Here is a 19,310-nt window from a genome sequence, read left to right as displayed (position 1 = left end):
ACCACTGATGAAAGAACGTCCCTTCTTTATCTTTACATTTCCAACATCTGTTATCAACTTTATACATCTTTGCTAATTTTACCGGAGTCATGTACCATCTGTAAAACATTTTCATTACATTCTCTTTCAACAACGTACATGCCGTAAATTTTATATTCTCTTTCCACAATTTTTCCCATTCCTCAAGTTGGATATTATACCCAAAATCCATTGCCCATTTTATCATTACCGATTTAACCTCTTCGTCCATAGTATGCCATTCCAGCAATATCTTATACATTTTTGACAGAGTTTTATATTCATTGTTTATTATATCCTTTTGGAAGGTCGATTCCTTTTCTACATAACCTTTTTCCTTCAAATCTTTTTTAATTATTTCATTAACCTGACGGTAGTGCAGCCAATCATATATATACTCTTTAATTTGTTTGTATGGCTTCAGTCTCCATTTCCCTCCTTCTTTAGTCACCAATTCACTGTATGTACCCCATTTTTTCCTCATATTTATTTTTTTAACACTCATTACCTCCAACGGGGACAGCCAGTGCGGGACTTTTGGTTCCAATATATTTTTATATCTTTCCCACACCTCTATCAATGAACCCTTGAAGATGTGGTTTCCAAATCCTTTATGAACCCTCCTTTTCTCACACCAAAGGTAAGCGTGCCAACCAAATCTGTTATCGAAACCTTCAAGATCTAATAGTTCATTATTTTCTAACTTTATCCATTCTTTTACCCAGCATAAACATGCTGCCTCATAGTACAATCTCATATCTGGCAGGGCGAAGCCACCTCTTTCTTTAACATCTGTCAATAACTTGAATTTTATTCTCGGCTTCTTTCCCTGCCAGATATATCTTGAAATCACTTTTTGCCATTCTTTAAAAATTCCTATACCCTTTAGTATAGGTATAGTCTGAAATAAAAATAGCATCTTTGGTAGCACCGTCATTTTTACCGTGGATATTCTTCCCCAGAATGATAGTTTCATTCTGGCCCACACCTCCAGATCCTTTTTTATTCCCTTCCAAACCGGGATGTAGTTATTTTGGTATAAGTCTATGTTCTTAGGTGTTAACCAAATTCCCAAATATTTCACCTTTTTCACCACCTCTATCTCAGTTTGTTGCTGCATTAATTCGATCAAGTCTTGCTCCATATTTTTTGCAATCATTTTCGTCTTATTTTTATTCAATCTAAATCCTGCCAGCTTTCCAAATTGTTCCATCTCTTCCAAAACCTCTTTTACACTTTCTAATGGTTCTTCCATGGTCATTACCAAATCATCAGCAAAGGCTTTAACTTTATACTCATTTAGCCCCACTTTTACCCCTTTTATTTGATTATTATGTCTGATTACGTTTAGAAAAACTTCCAGAACCGTTATAAATAACAATGGTGATAGTGGACAACCTTGCCTTGTTCCTTTAGATATCTTTATATCTTCTGTAGTTACATTGTTTATTATCAGTTTTGCTCTCTGTTCCGTATAGATTGCCTTTATGCCATTAAAACAAACCACAGTTCTAGGCTGGCTTCACCATTCCAAACGAAACAAACCACGGTTTAGTGTTCCCTGTGAACCGGATATGCTCGTGTGTTTCTGTTTGTGTCTAATCTTCCAGTCTTTCAGACTCCAATAATGTTGGGAGTGCTTTTGACGATATCTAACCTGCTTTTCAGTTGACGGGCGCGTTCTCAGCTTTCAAAAGCTCAGAAATGACCAGGGCTAAAAAGCGAAAAGAAGAAATAATCGGGGTTCCGTTCTGTGTTCTTAAAGATTCTCCTTCTCTGGATCCTCTCCCCCACCCAGTGCCCTAAATCCTGGGATCTTTCAGAAAAATGCTGCTTTTATATAAAGAATTTCTTTGGGCCAGTGGAGATACTTTCTAATTTTATTTCGGGGGGAAAAGCTTCACAAGGAATCGTCTGTCTGCCTCCGGAGCTTAGATGGGACGTCTGTTTCCTCCGTAACCCGTAGAATTCATAGACTGACCCCGCCAGCTGACACCACATCAGTGGGGATGAATTAGGGTTGTCGGCTGTTAACAATGCAGCCCTTTTTACGAGGGATCTTCCGGCGCCTCCAGGGGTCTAGATGGGAAGGGAGGTTGAAACGGATGGGGTTAGATGCCATCGGGGCAGACACTTCTGCATGGATCTCAGCTTCCGACCACAGGGAAACTCTCTTTTCTGAACTTTAAGCTGAATTTCTCAAGCTGCTATGGGGCTCAGAAATGCCTCCGTAGATAAGATGGGGGAATGTCCTTGGCAGTGGGGAGGGGGGAATGCACTCTGCACGAACTCAGAGGCAGCCTTCTGCAAGAAGGCTCCCAAGCCAGCCCTCCCAATTCAGCTGGAGATCCTTGCGTCGAGAAAAGACTTGGACTTAAGAGTACCCTGAGCCTGTGAACCACCCCCAAAATCTGCAGATGGAAGGCGGTACACAAATTTAATGTAATAATAATAAATACGAAATTCAGATTGTAGTATGAGCAAGATGCAAGGCAGGAAATGAAACAAGCAATGAAATTACAGTTGAGAATCCAGCACAGTCCATTGCAAGAGGTTGCTCTCCCAAGTGGCCGGCGGTTCACCTTGCTGATTTTCAGGCCATCTCTGTGGCCGAAAACGTTTGAGAAGCAAGGCCTCTGATGGCTTTGAAAGGGAAGGAAACCATCCCATAAGGATGGTTTATGTGGAGCATGTAAGTCGGCCTTTCCCAACCAAGGCACCTTCCTGACGTTAGATCTAAGCCCATTCATTTCCATGCTTAAACTCTGAGCAGAGCTAACACTGGGTTTCATTCACTGTGTTATCTAGACACAAATCTGCAGGGTAATAATAAAAATTTATTATTTATACCCTGCCCATCTGGCTGGGGTTCCCCAGCCACTCTGGGCGGCTTCCAACAAAATATTAAAAATAAATTAAAACATCAGTCATTACTTCCCTAAACAGGGCTGCCTTCAGATGTCTTCTAAAAGTCAAATAGTTGTTTTTTCATTGGCATCTGGTGGGAGGGTGTTCCATAGGATGGGTGCCACCACCGAAAAGGCCCTCTGCCTGGTTCCCTGTAACTTGGCTTCTCGCAGTGAGGGAACCACCAGAAGGCCCTCAGAGCTGGACATCAGTGTCCGGGCAGAATGATGGGGGTGGAGACGCTCCTTCAGGTATACTGGGCCGAGGCCGTTTAGGGCTTTAAAGGTCAGCACCAACACTTTGAATTGTGCTCAGAAACGTACTGGGAGCCAATGTAGGTCTTTCAAGACCAGTGTTATGTGGTCTCGGCAGCTGCTCCCAGTCACCAGTCTGGCTGCCACATTCTGGATTAGTTGCAGTTTCCAGGTCACCTTCAAAGGTAGCCCCACGCAGAGCGCATTGCATTACAGTGGTACCTCGGGTTAAGAATTTACCGTAATCCGTTCCGGATTAACCTGAAACTGTTCTTAACCTGAAGTACCACTTTAGCTAATGGGGCCTCCCACTGCCACCACGTGATTTCTGTTCTCATCCTGAAGCAAAGTTCTTAACCTGAGGTACTATTTCTGGGTTAGCGGAGTCTATAACCTGAAGCGTCTGTAACCCGAGGTACCACTGTAGTCCAAGCGAGAGATAACCAGAGCCTGCACCACTCTGGCGAGACAGTTTGCGGGCAGTTAGGGTCTCAGCCTGCATACCAGATGGAGCTGGTAGACAGGATGCCCTGTCATTGTCATCCCCCCAAAAAACGCCCCATCTCTCCTGCTGCAGAACATCCGCCGGCTCTTGCAGAACCCCAAAGTGAGCGAGCTGGATGCCACCCGCCTGGTGATGCTGTATGCCCTTCACTACGAGAGACACAGCAGCAACAGCCTCCCGGGACTCATGACAGAGCTGAGGAACCGAGGGGTCTCCGAGAAGCACCGGAAGGTGGGTAGGGGTGCTGAGCCCTCCGGGGGGAGGGAGAACCTGCCCTTAGGCAGCAAAGGCTGTGGGGTGGGTCCATACATTGTTACGATACTGCTTCAATCGTGGGTTATTGCTTTGTTTTCGCTTCACTGTTTTGCATTCTCATTTAGGTTTTATTATTTTGTACTTACTTCGGGGGGGCCTTTTTATTCTCGTTTTGTTTTGTTTTTTATTTTTGTTTTTTCAAAAAAAAATTATTAAGTTTTCCACGATTATACCACATAGCCAAACAAATAACACAAAAAGAAAGAAAGGGGGGAGGGGGAGGAATAGAAAATACATCCAAAAAAATGAAAACAGTACAATACACATCTTATCCACCACCATACAAGAAATAAACAATAAGAACAAAATTAATCCTTTAAAGATCCATGCTTATTTACATATTGGTTGACTTCCTCCATTCCCTCCCTCCATCTATGTGTAACAGCTTTCCAATATCATTCTTAAACCAAAATATTTCCAATTTTTATCTAACTTATTATCTTTTCTTACTTCGTTTTGTATTTTCTGTTGTCAACCGCCCTGGAATCTTTCCGATGAAGGGTGGTGTACAAACTTGATTAATAATAATAATAATAGTAAGCATTTGAATGATTTCTGTCTATGACAACAACAAAAAACAAAGTAAAAGGATATAAAAGATCTAAGAAATTTTCGGATAACCAAAACATAACAAAGCTATTATTTGTACTACTGGAAAATAGCAATGAGGAATACATTGGGGTTGACGGGAAGTCATAGGTAGTAAAACAAGAATGTATGATGAAATGAACTGTATAGGAACAGATGGGCATATTTTTGTGCTTTTTTGAAGTATCATACATACAAATCTTTTGTTATCATTTAAACACAATAAAGGTGGGGGGGAGGGGAAAAAGATTAATATTAATAATAATCAGTGCTTTTTTCTTTAAAAAAAATGTTTAGGGGTGCTCTCATTTTGACTCCAGAAAATCACCATTTTATAGTTCAAATCGGGGGGAATAAATCTAGTAAATACAATGAAAATGACCAATCGCCGTGCTAGATTCCAACTCCTACTTCACACATTAAACGCTCGCTTCTGTCTGAGACTCAGGAAACACCGTGACAGGAATTGAGGCCGCCGTTGGGGATAGCGACGGAACTGTGACAATTCATCATGCTAGAGAAGAAACTATTTTTAAAAAAATTTTTAGTTTCTTCTCTCGTTAGATTCACAAAATGTTTAAGGGTGTGCATCCCCCTGTGTCCCCCCAGTAAAAAACCACTGATGGTAATAGGTAATAATAATAAGAAGAATTATTTATACCCCGCCCATCTGGCTGGGTTTCCCCAGCCACTCTTCCAACAAAGGTTAAAAGTACATTAAAACATCAGTCGTTAAAAACTTCCCTAAACAGGGCTGCCTTTTAGAAGACGTCAGATAGTTGTTTATCTCTTTGACATCTGATGGGAGGGCGTTCCACAGGGTGGGTGCCACCACTGAGAAGGCCCTCTGCCTGGTTCCCTGTAGCTTTGCTTCTCACAATGACGGAACCGCCAGAAGGCCCTTGGAGCTGGACCTCAGTGTCTGGGCAGAATGATGGAGGCGGAGACACTCCTTCAGGTCTACCGGACCGAGGCCAGTAAGGTGCTTTAAAGGTCAGCACCAACACTTCGAATTGTGCTGGGAGCCAATGTAGGTATTTCAGGGCCAGTGTTAGATAGGCTGTCTCTGAATCTGGAGGTATTGGGCCAAAGGATGCCCTTCCAGTCCAGCCTCCTGTTCTCCCAGTGGCTAAATACCCCTGAGAACCTAGGAATCGAGATAGACTGCCCCTGACCCTGGAGGTTCCATCAGAGCAGAAGAAGATCCCTGCTGAATCAGACCTGAAAGTGGGCCCATCTAGTCTCTTGTCTAGTTTGTCTAGTTAGTGGCTTCCACGTTTCTGCTGGGTGTGGCTGGTTAAACCATGGAACTCCCTGCCACAGGACGCAGGGTGGGCCGCTAACCCAGACGGCTTTGAAAGTCAAGGGATGGACACATTCAGGGAGGAGGAAGAGGGCTGTCGAGGGCTCCTAGCCAGCAGAACTGCTCTCCACAGCAATGCTTCTGAATCCAAATTTCTGGAAGCCACAGGAGAGGACTCTTGTGCTTGAATTCTGCTTGTTGGTTTCCAATTGGGGCATCCGGTCAGCCACTGTGAGACCAGGATGCTGGCCTGGTTGGGTCCGGCAGGCTCCTCTCATGCTTTGCTCTTTCTCTCCCGGCTCAGCTGGTGTCGGCCGTTGTAGAATATGGAGGCAAGCGCGTTCGTGGGAGCGACCTCTTCAACTCCAAAGATGCTGTCGCCATCACCAAGCAGTTCCTGAAAGGACTAAAGGTGGGGGCCATTCTTCCGGATAACCATGGTTTTTATTTCTGCCACCTCGCAGAGCCCGGAGAGAGCATTCACTTTTCCCTCTTGTGTTTCCTTCTTCAAATAGGGCGTTGAGAATGTCTACACCCAACACCAGCCGTTGCTGCACGAGACTCTTGACCAGCTGATCAAGGGCAAACTAAAAGACAACCAGTACCCCTACCTTGGCCCCAGCACCCTCCGCGACAGGTAAGGGTGGCAGGCGTGGTCTCTCCTAGCTGGGGATGCCTTCGGGGGCTGGATCTGGGACCATGCAGAAGCCAGGTGATCTATAGACCAGTGAGCTGCTAAAAAAGAAAGTAAGATTGCAGTCCTGAGGTCCGGCACCGAGGGCCTTCTGGTGGTTCCCTTGCTGCGAGAAGCCAAGTTACAGGGAGCAAGGCAGAGGGCCTTCTCGGTGGTGGCGCCCTCCCTCTGGAACAGCCTCCCATCAGATGTTAAGGAAATAAACAACGATCTGACTTTTAGAAGACAGTATATATTTTGTGGCGAACGCCTCCCTACGGCCGAAAGCTTTCCATCTCTCCGATTGAATTGCTGCCTTAAATTCCCTGCTCCCCTGAGCAGCTGGCTTACAAACCGACTTGGCGCTGGTTTTCCTCGCTTGCGACCTGCGCTGTGGTTTTTTTGTTTTGTTTTCCGTACTCTCCACAAACTGCGATCCCCGTCAGAGTTCAAACGGAATGGGGGCGGAAGGCTGCTAGGATTTGCATTCGTTTATTTGCATGAGCCTCGTAAAACTAACCTCCCCATCAAATTTTCAGAGCAGAGGGTTTGCCTGTCTTTTTTCATTCTGCTTCTCCTAAGCGCCCATAAGGCACCACCTTCCCTGGCAAGGTGTCGAATGCAATCTTATTTCTTTTATTTCCACATTCTTCGCACCAACAGGGTAAAGAACAGCTTCTATCTGTGGGCTGTTAGGCTGCTGAATGAAAAGATAACAACAGGGCAACTGACTTTCGGGTTTGGTGGGTGTGCGTCAGTAAACGAGGGGAATTAAGACTAAGAGAGCTGAGTGGGGGGTGCTTGTGTAAGCTCACTGTATACAAGTTGTGCAAGTGACAATAAAGTATTTCAATTTCAGTGTTGCAGAGGGAAGGGAGGGGCAGGTGGGGTTCGGAAGGCAGCCCACCTAGGAGAAGGAAAACTGGTCCTAAATCTCCACTGCCTTGTGGGGATATATCCGGGAGATGCAAAAGCTCAGGAGTAAACCTTACACAAATCCGGATCAGAGTCCCTAAGACTGTTGGATGGTGCCTTGAACTCCTCCTTCCGACAAGCTGGTGCTCTGCTTTCCTTTGGACCACAGCAGCGAGCCTGAGAGGGGGGGGGGCTTGTTATCTGGGCAGCCCAGGACCTCCAGACACCCTGCCCAGGCTTGCGCCCCAGGGAAGTCACTTTGGGGCTGCCAACATTGCGGTTTGGCTGCATCCCCGGAGGTGCGCTCCATTGTCTCTCGAGACAGACGGAACCCAGTGCCAAAAACTTTGGAGACAGCCCCTAGGCCTTTGATCGGTTAATTTCTATCTGTTGAGCAGTGCCTCCAATTCTGGAGAACGCAGAGCTTGGAGAAGGCTTCCCCGATGGGAAACAGAATTCTGCAAGTGTGTTTACTTTTTAAAGTGCCTTCCCCCCCCCCCCCCAAAGAGTGGGGTTGTCCAGCATTCCTAGCAGCAGAGCATAAGCTGCTGATGGGGTCATTGGTTGTGTCTGTCATCGGGTGCCCTTGTGGTTTTTTCCCGGGGTGGGGCAGGTGCATTGATCGGATTTCGGGACTTACGCAAAAGCAACGGCGTGTGTTTGTGCAGTTTCGCTTCTGGCTCTGTCCCGCTGTCCTCGTGGAGATAACTGATAACAGGAAGGGCGTGGGAGACTTTTTTCCACCACAGACATCGGGTCACGCTGGGAAGTAATTCCCATCCCTTCTCTCAGCTTGCTTGGCACGATCTCCTGTCCAAGCAGGATCGGCAGGGACGAGGGAACACACAGATGGATCATTCCTCCTCCTTGGGTTTCATAAGATCGTAAAGTCGGAAGGGACCCCAGGGTCAGTCAGTCAGTTTTATTGCACATAGCCAAACGCTGCCGCAATGTACACAGGATCATTCAACAATTAAAAGAAAATATACTGGATTGATACAAAGAACTTAAAACTTTATTCAAATCCTGCCAAAGTTTGTAGGTGTTTACAGTGTTCTCTTAGATACATTATAATTTTTTCTCATTACTTTTTAAAGTTCATCACTTCCTAGTTTCTGATTTTCCCCATCATTTTTGCCATTACGGCGTAGTCCAGGGGTCAGCAAACCTTTTCAGCAGGGGGCCGGTCCACTGTCCCTCAGGCCTTGTGGGGGGCCGGACTATAATTTTTTTGGGGGGATGAACGAATTCCTATGCCCCACAAATAACCCAGAGATGCATTTGAAATAAAAGGACACATTCTACTCATGTAAAAATACGCTGATTCCTGGACTGTCTGCGGGCTGGATTGAGAAGGCGATTGGGCCGGATCCGGCCCCCGGGCCTTAGTTTGCCTACCCATGGCGTAGTCCATCGTCTTCACCAGCCATTCGTCTCTGGTCGGGACTTTATCTTCTTTCCATCTTTGGGCCACCCTTTGCCCGTAAATCTCAGGGTGGCTCACAACAGAAAATGAACAATATAAAAACACACAAAATACGTACTAAAATTAAGGGTGCCGAGAGCTGCTGGGAGGGTGGAAAGTTACTGAAACTGAGGATTGAAGGCTGGGATGGGGGGGGGGGGGAATGAATCAATTTGGATTCCAGACAGGTCTGATAAAGGAGAAGATCCCCGCGGATTAGCCTTGCGTCTTGCTCCTGGAAAAAGCAGGCCTGTCTCAAAATTTACGACGCTGTCCTTTTCTTATCTGTCAGACAAACTTGCAGAAAGGGACCTTTCTGTCTGGCTCGGAAGGAGCTGAAAACCCGCCATTAATATTTTTCCAGAGGGGCGCTGTGTGTGACCACCCGCCTCCCCTTCCCCTACCCAAAGATAATTCGAGAACTTTTACTGGCAGGCCCCAAACGATCCGTAGTTTGCCTCTTGTGAGCTCATAACTCCTTTTCCTTGTTGGTAACTGGAATGACGAATGGGCCATGAAGCTGTCAGCGGAGCTGCGAAGCGTGGACACCATTCATGACAAAATGCTCCACCTTGCCCCGGGGAATTTTTTATTTTTATTAAAACTCTCATCAGATGCATCAGAGTTCTGTACTACAGAACCACAGACCCTTCTCCCTTTTTCCTGAACCTCATTTTGAGGGCGGGGGGAGCTGTGTTCTTTTCGAACTATGGATAAGGAATCCCACTTTAAGGGGGTCAAATCCAGATTTCCCCCCGGCCACATGTTTTGCAGGCACCCTCCCATAGTCCTTCAGCTTTCACAATGCTTCTCGTCTTCCCGGATCATAGAATCAAACGAGTCGGAAGGGGACACAAAGGCCATCTGGCCCAACCCCTTCGCAATGCAGGAATCTTTTGCCCAGTGTAGAACTCGAACCCATGTGTGCTGATCCTGGGGGCTAACCGAGAGGCGAGGTCCGAGTCCAGTCCGAGGTCAATGGTGCAGTATGGAGGCTGTCCGTCAAAGCTGTAGCTGGGTCCAAGTCGGGAGGAGTCAGGAACTCTGGCAGGAGAGCAGGACAGGGTGCAGGCAGGAACCAGGTACCAACAACGTTGCTCCCGCAACCTGGGTCTTGGGCTGGCTGGCTTTTATCTGCCCTGAGGCATATGGCGGCCCCGGTCCACAGGTGACTCACCTCTCCTGGCCTGGAGGCGAGCACTCCTCCTGCGAGAACTTAGTTCCCTCCACCTCTCTGCCCTGAGCCTCTGCAGCTCAGGAGAGGCTGGAGGGTTACCGGACCCAGAGGCAACCTCAGCTTCCCCTGACGGGGCTGAGAGTGGAGCACCTGCAGGCAATGGGTCCTCAATCACCTCTGGAGCCAGAGCAGACTCAGCTGGTGCCTGCACCTGAGGATCCGGCACAGGTGAGGACCCTTCAGGCTCAGGCCCCAGCCCTGGCTCAGCTGGTTCTGGAGGCGGGGACTCCTGTGCAGGCTGGGATTCCTCAGGTTCAGCCTCTGAATCCGATTCCCAGGCCATCACACCATGGCCCTGAGATGAAGAAGCTCATGCTCTACCAACTGCGAGCTATCGGGACAGAGAGCTGTGTGTGCAGGAAGCCCACTTGACACAAAGGTTAAGATCTCTGGTGCAGCCCCACCTGTTAGCATTCCACTCCTCCATTGCTGGTTGTGTGATTGTTACATCACGTGTCTGTGTTTACTTTCTATATAAACACACAAGACGTAACCAGCTGTACTTTTGATAATAAATCAACAGCAGCAACAATTTATTTTGATATGACGATAAGAAAATATTATTATTATTATTGGCTAATTAATGGAATTTGAGTACAAATTTCACTTCAGAAATTGGCTCCTCCTCGCAATTATTTTTTTAATCAAAAGTTTTATTGATTTTCCAAAGTTTATAAACAACTAACCAGCTGTACTTTTGAATAAATGAGGTACTGTGGTACCTCAGGTTACATACGCTACAGGTTACATATGCTTCAGGTTACAGACTCTGCTAACCCAGAAATAGTGCTTCAGGTTAAGAACTTTGCTTCAGGATGAGAACAGAAATCGTGCGGCGGCAGCAGGAGGCCCCATTAGCTAAAGTGGTGCTTCAGGTTAAGAACCGTTTCAGGTTAAGAACGAACCTCCGGAACGAATTAAGTACTTAACCCGAGGTACCACTGTATAATATTCATTGTGTCAAATTGTAGATTTCAACGGAAAAAGCAGAAGACCCAGTGGATCAGTTCATTCTCTAGTCAGTTCATGCATAAGGTCCATACATGTATAAATGTCTATTCCACCTGTCTGTTCATAGAGTCCAATAATCCACATGAAGGTTTCTTACAGTTCCACAGAGTCTAAGACAAGGTTTTCCGGAATATTAGCCTTGTTTTGCCATCCTAGGCTTCATCAGTAGAACAGGCTCATATGTAATATCACAGGATAGTGGATCTTGCAACTATAAGATCCACCATCCTGTAATATTACATATGAGCATGTTCTACTGATGAAGCCTAGGATGGAGAAAAAGGTTAATATTCTGGTGCTTTTCGACACCCGTGTAAGCATCTCCTCTGCCGTGAGAAATTGGGAATGTCCTAGTTATATTGCATTTTATTCTTAAAGTAGCGCCTTAGGAGATTCACAGCCGCCTTTTTGTATTGTTTCCAATGCTGACCTTTGGCCAGAACAGCCTGTCCGTTCACTGCGGGACTTCTTAATCTTCCGTGGGCGGGGAGGGATAGAGGAACGATCTGATCCCGGGTTGGTCTCAGTGACTGGTTTACGGCAAGTCTCTGGCAACGGCCCAGGAACCAGCGTTCGATAGCGGAAAAGGCCTGTGCGCTGGGGTCCCTCTGCTTTTAAAAAGGGATTTTCAAAGCCTGCTGTGAAAGGAAACCCGCATTCTGCAATCTGTGTGCATTATTGTTGTTGTTGTTGTTTTGTTGTTGTTTATTCAGTTTGCATCCCACCCTTAAACTGCGGAACTCACTGCCACAGGAGGCAGCGGTGGCCACCCGCTTGAACCGCTTTAAAAGCAGATAGGGAAAATTTGCAAGGGACGAGAAAGCTCCAATCCAAAAATGGGGTTCAAAATGCATCTGGAGAACCAACCCGGGAGATGTGTGGTTCAGATGTGGACATTGAGGAAGGGCTCGCGACGTTCAAATTTGCATCTCTTACCTCTGTCAAGTGATCTTTGCAAACGGTGCTGTGCGATTCAGGGCTCTGGGCCTGAATCTTTGAATGGGCTGAAGTTGCTAACCTGTGTGGAACAGGAGCATGAAAGAGGTGTGGGGTTTTTAAGGGGGTGTCCATGTTTGGATTTCATTCTCCCTTCATCCTCCTGGTCCCCAGTGAGTAAGCATTCTTGTGATATGAGCTGTAACAAAACCCTGTGTGTGTGTGTGTGTGTGTGTGTGTGTGTGTGTGTGTGTTTAGGGGGTGCGGACCTATATTGCGGTGGAGGGGGGCCGAGGTCTGACCATCTAATCTAGCTCCCTCATCCTTTGAAAGCTGGTGGACTTCATCAGTTACAAGAGACAGCTTGGGGGACGGGTTTTTCCTTTTAATTATTAAACAAAAAAACCAAGCATCTGTCCCTCTCTCTCTCTCTCTGTCACTGGATCCGGTTGCCCCAGTTCTTGGGGATCTGAGCAGGCCCAGGGCGGGGGCACTCTCATCTGTATTTCCAAGGGGTGGAGGGAGGGGAGAAAGTATTTGACACCTTCTCCTTCCCTTTCTAAGGGACACGGTTGGCGCTGTCGGTTAAACCACAGAGCCTAGGACTTGCCGATCAGAAGGTCGGCGGTTTGAATCCCTGTGGCGGGGTGAGCTCCCGTTGTTCGGTCCCAGCTCCTGCCAACCTAGCAGTTCGAAAGCACATCCAAGTGCAAGTAGATAAATAGGTACCGCTTTGGTGGGAAGGTAAACGGCATTTCCGTGCGCTCCTCTGGTTCGCCAGAAGCGGCTTAGTCATGCTGGCCACATGACCCGGAAGCTGTACGCCGGCTCCCTTGGCCAATAAAGGGAGATGAGCGCCACAACCCCAGAGTCGTCCGTGACTGGACCTAACGGTCAAGGGTCCCTTTACCTTTCCTTTCTGGGACAAGGCAGCCCCTATTTGTAGGGGGAAGAAGATGTCAGACTCTTCCATCGCGTTGTGGGTTGCCTCCAGCGCTAGCCTTGCTCAGAGTAAAAGGTGGAGACATACCTTATTTTCGCTCCATAAGACACATCTGGCCATAAGACGCACCTAGTTTTTAGAGGAGGAAAACGGGGGGGAAATATTCTGAATCAAACGTTGTACTAAACTATTTAATAAACTACCGGTATATCAGAATGAGAGTGAGAGGGACAGGAGATGTATGTTTCTTTAGTGTGCGCGCTCAAGGAGCGATGAGCGGGGAGGCAGCACGTCCCTGGACGGACCTGACACAGGAACCCCAGCAGCCTCCTCTTGTGTAAGCGCTTTGCTGCTTTAAAGCGAGCCACGGAAGACGGAAGGAAGGGGAGCCATGGATCCACCGCTCGCGACTGCAGCGGGATTCCGCTGCCGTTCACAGGCATTCACTCCATAAGACGCACAGACATTTCCCCCTACTTTTTAGGAGGAAAAAAGTGTGTCTTATGGAGCGAAAAATACGGTAACTGCGATGCTGGGAAACTGGGAGAGGCAAGAGGTCAAGGCGGGGAGCGCAGACTGGACACACGCACTCTGCATTTTTAGCCAGTTCGGGCTGCAACTCAGGGGCAAAGCACCTGCTTGGCACACCTGGAAATCCCAAATTCAGTCCCCATAGGATCCTGGAGTTGAAAGGGACACCGGGGGGTCATCTAGTCCAACCCGCTGCGATGCATCTCCAGGTCAGGCTAGGCAAGCCCCCCACCTGAAGCCCTGGAGAGTTGCTGCCAAGTATTGCAGTATTGAGTATTGAGTATAGTCAATTGAGTATTGAGTATTGAGTGTAGTCAATACTGAGATAGATGGACCCAATGGTCCCATATAAGAGTGCCTGGGGAAACCCAGCCAGATGGGCAATATATTATTATTATTATTATTATTATTATTATTATTAGTCTTTGTGAACTTCTGACCACTTGCCGATCACTTTGCTGTTTCCAAATATCTCTGCTTCACAGCTCTCCCCATTTTCTGGAAGCCTTTCGGCTTCCTCTTACCTACGCAAATGCTCTCACCCCTCTGCTCCTTTCACATCCTGTTTTGATCATACTATTGTAGAGTTGGAAGGGAACCTGGGGGTCATCCAGTCCACCCCGCTGCTATGCAGGAATCTCAGCTAACGTATCCAAAGCGTCACCTGCGAAATATACCCAAATTGCCACTCTAAATTGAAACCACCGGATGAAAAGCAACACTAGTTTCTTTTCCCAGATAATCTCCACTTTCTCCAGAAGCTGGGATGCATATTCGTTTGCCTACATAACAACTAAGCTGTGGTTTATCAAGCCATGATTTGTCAAACCGTGGTTGGCTTGATTGGCCAAATCCTACCCAGTAGCTTAACAGTGGTTTGTTTAACTGGCAGCAAGCAGCCACCTGAAACCATGGTTTGCTGTTGGCCTACGAAACCTTGGTTTGCTTTATTGATTTATTAGATACGGCCCTTCAGCATGCAATCTCAGGGCGGTTCACAAGGTTAAAAAAACCCCAGGCAAAAGCACAAATAAATAGTTAAAACAAAAACAACCAAACAATACCCCCTAAACACAATTATAATATTAATCTTCCATAGGTTTGGCTGTACGCTTGGTGTTTTGCATAACCTTGACACTCTTCACTGTGGTTTGTTTGGCCTCCCTGTTCCTGACACCTGCCAAGCTTTCCAAGGGTTTGTCTTTGGAAAAACAAACCATGGTGTGTTTGATCATCTGTGGAATTGCTGTCCGTTAGCTCACTGTTTTTTGAGCAAACCACGGTTTATCATTGCGGGTCAGACGATGGTCTCCCCGCTTAATGGGGAGGTGGGCAGGCTGGTCTGGTGGGAAGGTATTCTGGACCCCAAAAGCCATTTCAGGCAGGCTTCCTCAACCTGGTACCGTTTGGGCCAGGGTTTGCCCAAGACTACAACTCCCATCATCCATAGCAAGCAGGAACAGTGGGTGATGGGATTTGTAGTCCAAAGGCAGCTGGAGACCCAAGTTTTGCGAAACCCTGATCTAAACGTTGCTGGACTCCAGCTGGACTCATCCTTCTGGATTTTTTTGGTCCTTAAAACGTTAGAATTAGCGCTCTGAATTGCCTCCAGAAATGACTCTCTCTCTTCCTCTCTCCGTCACAGGCCTCAAGACATCATTGTGTTCATGATTGGAGGAGCCACGTACGAGGAGGCACTGACCGTTTACAACTTGAACCGCACGACCCCCGGGGTCCGGATTGTGCTGGGCGGTACCACCATCCACAACACAAAGAGGTGAGCAGTACCCCAAGCCCCACCTGGGGGGGGGCAGCAGTTCCTGGCGGGTGACGGGCACCCGGCATTCAACTGGGTCTTGCTCGGAGTAGACCTATGGAAATGCATGGGCCTCACTTAGTCCTGCCTATTTTCTTCAGCTAACAGCCTTACACATCATCGCGGCACCCAGAAGGTTTCTTGTTCTCGAAATAATAAATAAAATAATAATAATAATAATAATAATAATAATAATAATAATAATAATAATAATAATTTATTTATTTATTTATACCCTGCCCTTCCTGGTTCAAAAACCGGGCTCAGGGCGGCTAACAACAAATTTAAAACAATTATAAAAAGCAGCATAAAATACAGTATAAAAACATGACTAACAATAAAATTCAAAAATCAATTTAGGGGAAATAAGCATTAGATAATCCCCAGGGCTAGCTGGCTGAATTGGTCCTACTTGGGCCAGCTTGGAGGCCAGGGGAGAATTAGCAGGTGATCTTCATAAAAGGGGAGGGGGAGGGAAATAAAAGATCAGGCTGAATTCAAATTAAAGGCCAGGCGGAATAGCTCTGTCTTACAGGCCCGACGGAAGGAGGTTAAATCCTGCAGGGCCCTAGTCTCATGGGGCAGAGCATTCCACCAGGTCGGAGCCACCACTGAGAAGACCCTGGCCCTGGTGGAGGATAGTCTGACTTCCTTAGGGCCTGGGACCTCTAAACTATGGTTGTTCATGGACCTTAAGGTCCTCTGCGGGGCATACCAGGAGAGGCGGTCCCGTAAATACGAGGGCCCTAAGCCACAAATAAGAAACTATGCTGCCTACCAGGGGTGTGGGCAGGAGAGGCAGCGAGAGTTTTTCTCTCAAGCAAGACGCCCGTTGCAGAGACAGCCCTCTGACCGGACCCCAGACTTAAATATCTCCCCGAAAGTGGGTTACAAAGGCAAGTCTGTATTAACCCACATTTTGCTCTGAAAATCCTGATGAAATTAGCTGGGGTGCCCCTCCACCCACCATCTCCAGATCTTTTATTTATCTCTCACACACACACACATCCCCACTCCACAAATTATTGAGTTGACTTGTTTAGCCCGGGAGTAGTGGTTGGGGGTGCAGTCTAGAGCCCCTGCCCCGGAAATGGTCAGACTTCTGCTCCCAGCAGACAGCAATGGACAGCAGACAGGAAGGAGGATGGGAATCGAGAGACTGACAACTTCTGGACCCTGCGTCCCACCTCCCAGTTTGGAAAGGTCCAGGGAAGATGGGACCGATGGTTTGACTCCACGGGAGGCAGCTTCCTGTGTTTCCAAATTTTCCCGAGACCCATCGAGCCGAGTATCCATAACGCTGTTATACAAACCGATGGTTTCGGCCGCGCATGGAATACCACGTGCCGTTCTGGTTGCCCCACCTGAAAAGGGAGATCGAAAAGCTGGGAAAAGTTTGGAGAAAGGGAACCCGAACGATCAAAGAGAAGGAGCCACGCTCCTGCAAGGAGAGATGGCAGCGTTTGGGGCTTTTCAGTTTGGAGAAAAGGCGAGGAAGAGGCGACAAAATATAAGCCGTTTATAAAATGATGCAGGGCATGGAGAAAGCGAAGGGAGAAAGGGCTTTTTGTTTCCTTTTTGCTAAAACCAGAACTTGCGGGGAAGCAGTGAAGCTGAATGTTGGGAGATTCAGGATACATAAAAGGAAGTCCTCCTTCCTGAAACAGAGTTAAACTGTGGAACTCCTTGCCACAGGACACATAAACTTGGGTGGCTTTTTTAAAAAAAGAGGATTGGGCAAATTCATGGAGGAGGAGAAGGCTACTAGCCACAGTAACTGTACTCCACAGTTATGCTCAGAGGAGACCTGCTGGAGCAGGTGGCCCAAGTCATGTCCATTAATGTCAATGGGACTACTCTTGAGTAGGACTAGCAACAGAGTCAAGACTATCCCATTTAAGCTAAAGGAAAAACTGGGGAGGTTTTCTTATTTGTTTAGAAATGAAGCACTGCAGGAAAATGACTGTAAGGGGAAAATTGGGGGAGAGGGTTAAAATGTCTGGAGAGGGGCCCGTCTATTAAATCCCACAGATATTTCACTATAATGGACTTTGAGCATGCCCAAGCGATTTGCAAATATTTTATGCAAAGCAATGGATAAATAAGACTAAGATCCCCAACCATAAACTAGGCTCCCCGTGAGAGTGAGCAATAGAGATGATCAACGGCTGCAAGGGAAATTTTATTAAGAAAACGAGTCACTGGGTTTTTTTATTTAGAAGATACAGAATCCAGGGTACCTAAATGTACTTAGCTCTGTACAGAGCCTTACACCTGTAGAACTCAGCAAAGAGGAGGAGGAGGAGGAGGAGGAGGAGGAGGAGGAGGAGGAAAATGGGGGCAAATCTAGAATGAGTTGGCTCTACCTCTCGTTGACACTGACTCCTCCTCTCATTGCCTGTAGCTCCTCCTCTCGTTGCCTCTGGCTCCGCCTCTGGTTGGCTCTGGCTCTGCCTCTCATTGCCTGTGGCTGTTCCCCTCGTTGCCTCTGGCTCCTCCTCTTGTTGCCATTGACTCAGTCTCTCATTGCCTGTGGCTCCTCCTCTCATTGGCTCTGGCTCCTCCTCTTGTTGCCTCTGGCTCCCCCCCTCGTTGCCTTTAGCTCCGCCTCTCGTTGCCTCTGGCTCCTCCTCTTGTTGCCTCTGGCTCCACCTCTCATTGCCTGTGGCTCCTCCTCTTGTTGCCTTTGGCTCCGCCTCTTGTTGCCTGTGGCTCCTCCTCTTGTTGCCTTTGTTTTTTTTTTTTTAAATATTTTTTATTGCTTTTTCCAGGGTCAAATACATCATCAATAACTAAACAAAAGCGGTTTTACCAAATAAGAAAAAAAAAATAAAAAACAGAAGATTCACATTTTCAAACATTTTTCATGATCCTCTGGACTTCCCCACATCCCCCCCACCCTGCATTCTTTGTAAAAAATAAAATTTCAGCAAATTGATACCTTATTTCATGTGTTTTTGTGCTTTCGTCTAATTATATTTTAGATTTAGAGTGCTTATTATTAGCTAACTTCTTTCCATCCTCCCTCCCCAAGAATAGGGACATTACTCTAAATTTTAAACTTTTCACAGTCATAACTTAATTTCCCCCATTTTCAAATCTCCATACTGAAGCATATTTTTCCAATAACTTAGCAAATTCTCAACATTCATATAACTTATAATGCTTTTGTAAATAGTTCTTAAATTTTTTCCAGTCCTCTTCCACTGCCTCTTCTCCCAGGTCCCGGATTCTGCCAGTCATTTCGGCCAATTCCATGTAGTCCATCAGTTGCGTATGCCACTCTTCCAGCGTGGGTAGCTCCTGTGCCTTCCAGTATTTAGCTATAAGGATTCTTGCTGCAGTGGTTGCGTATAAGAAAAACGTTCTATCCTTCTTTAACACTCTCTGGCCCACAATGCCCAGGAGGAAGGCTTCTGGTTTCTTGTGAAAGGTATACTTAAATACCTTTTTCAACTCATTATATATCATTTCCCAAAAAGCCTTCACCTTCGGGCATGTCCACCAGAGGTGAAAGAATGTACCTTCAGCTTCCTTACATTTCCAACATTTATTATCAGACAGATGATAAATCTTTGCGAGTTTGACTGGGGTCATGTACCACCTGTATATCATTTTCATAATGTTTTCTTTCAAGGCAGTACATGCCGTGAATTTCATACCGGTGGTCCATAACCTTTCCCAGTCTTCAAACATAATGTTGTGCCCAATATCTTGTGCCCATTTTTCTCCTCTTGTTGCCTTTGGCTCCGCCTCTTGTTGCCTGTGGCTCCGCCTCCCATTGCCTCTGGCTCCGCCTCTCATTGCCTGTGGCTCCGCCTCTCGTTGCCTCTGGCTCCGCCTCTCATTGCCTCTGGCTCCGCCTCTCATTGCCTCTGGCTCCACCTCCTGTC

At 46.8% G+C, this 19,310-nt stretch overlaps 1 protein-coding gene across 3 annotated transcripts in view; it reads left to right on the top strand.

Moving 5' to 3' along the window:
- VPS45 (vacuolar protein sorting 45 homolog) overlaps positions 1-19,310 on the top strand; it is a 65,681-nt gene that overhangs the window by 38,943 nt on the left and 7,428 nt on the right. For all 3 annotated transcript variants that reach the window (XM_077920192.1, XM_077920193.1, XM_028709167.2), the window contains 4 exons: positions 3,757-3,915; positions 6,195-6,302; positions 6,406-6,527; positions 15,247-15,378. In XM_077920192.1, the coding sequence (XP_077776318.1) occupies positions 3,757-3,915; positions 6,195-6,302; positions 6,406-6,527; positions 15,247-15,378 (521 nt within the window). The remainder of the gene's footprint in view (positions 1-3,756; positions 3,916-6,194; positions 6,303-6,405; positions 6,528-15,246; positions 15,379-19,310) is intronic.

Source organism: Podarcis muralis, chromosome 16 (genome assembly GCF_964188315.1).
Source record: "Podarcis muralis chromosome 16, rPodMur119.hap1.1, whole genome shotgun sequence".
Taxonomy (NCBI): Eukaryota; Metazoa; Chordata; class Lepidosauria; order Squamata; family Lacertidae; genus Podarcis; species Podarcis muralis.
This window is presented reverse-complemented; position numbering and strand designations above follow the sequence as displayed.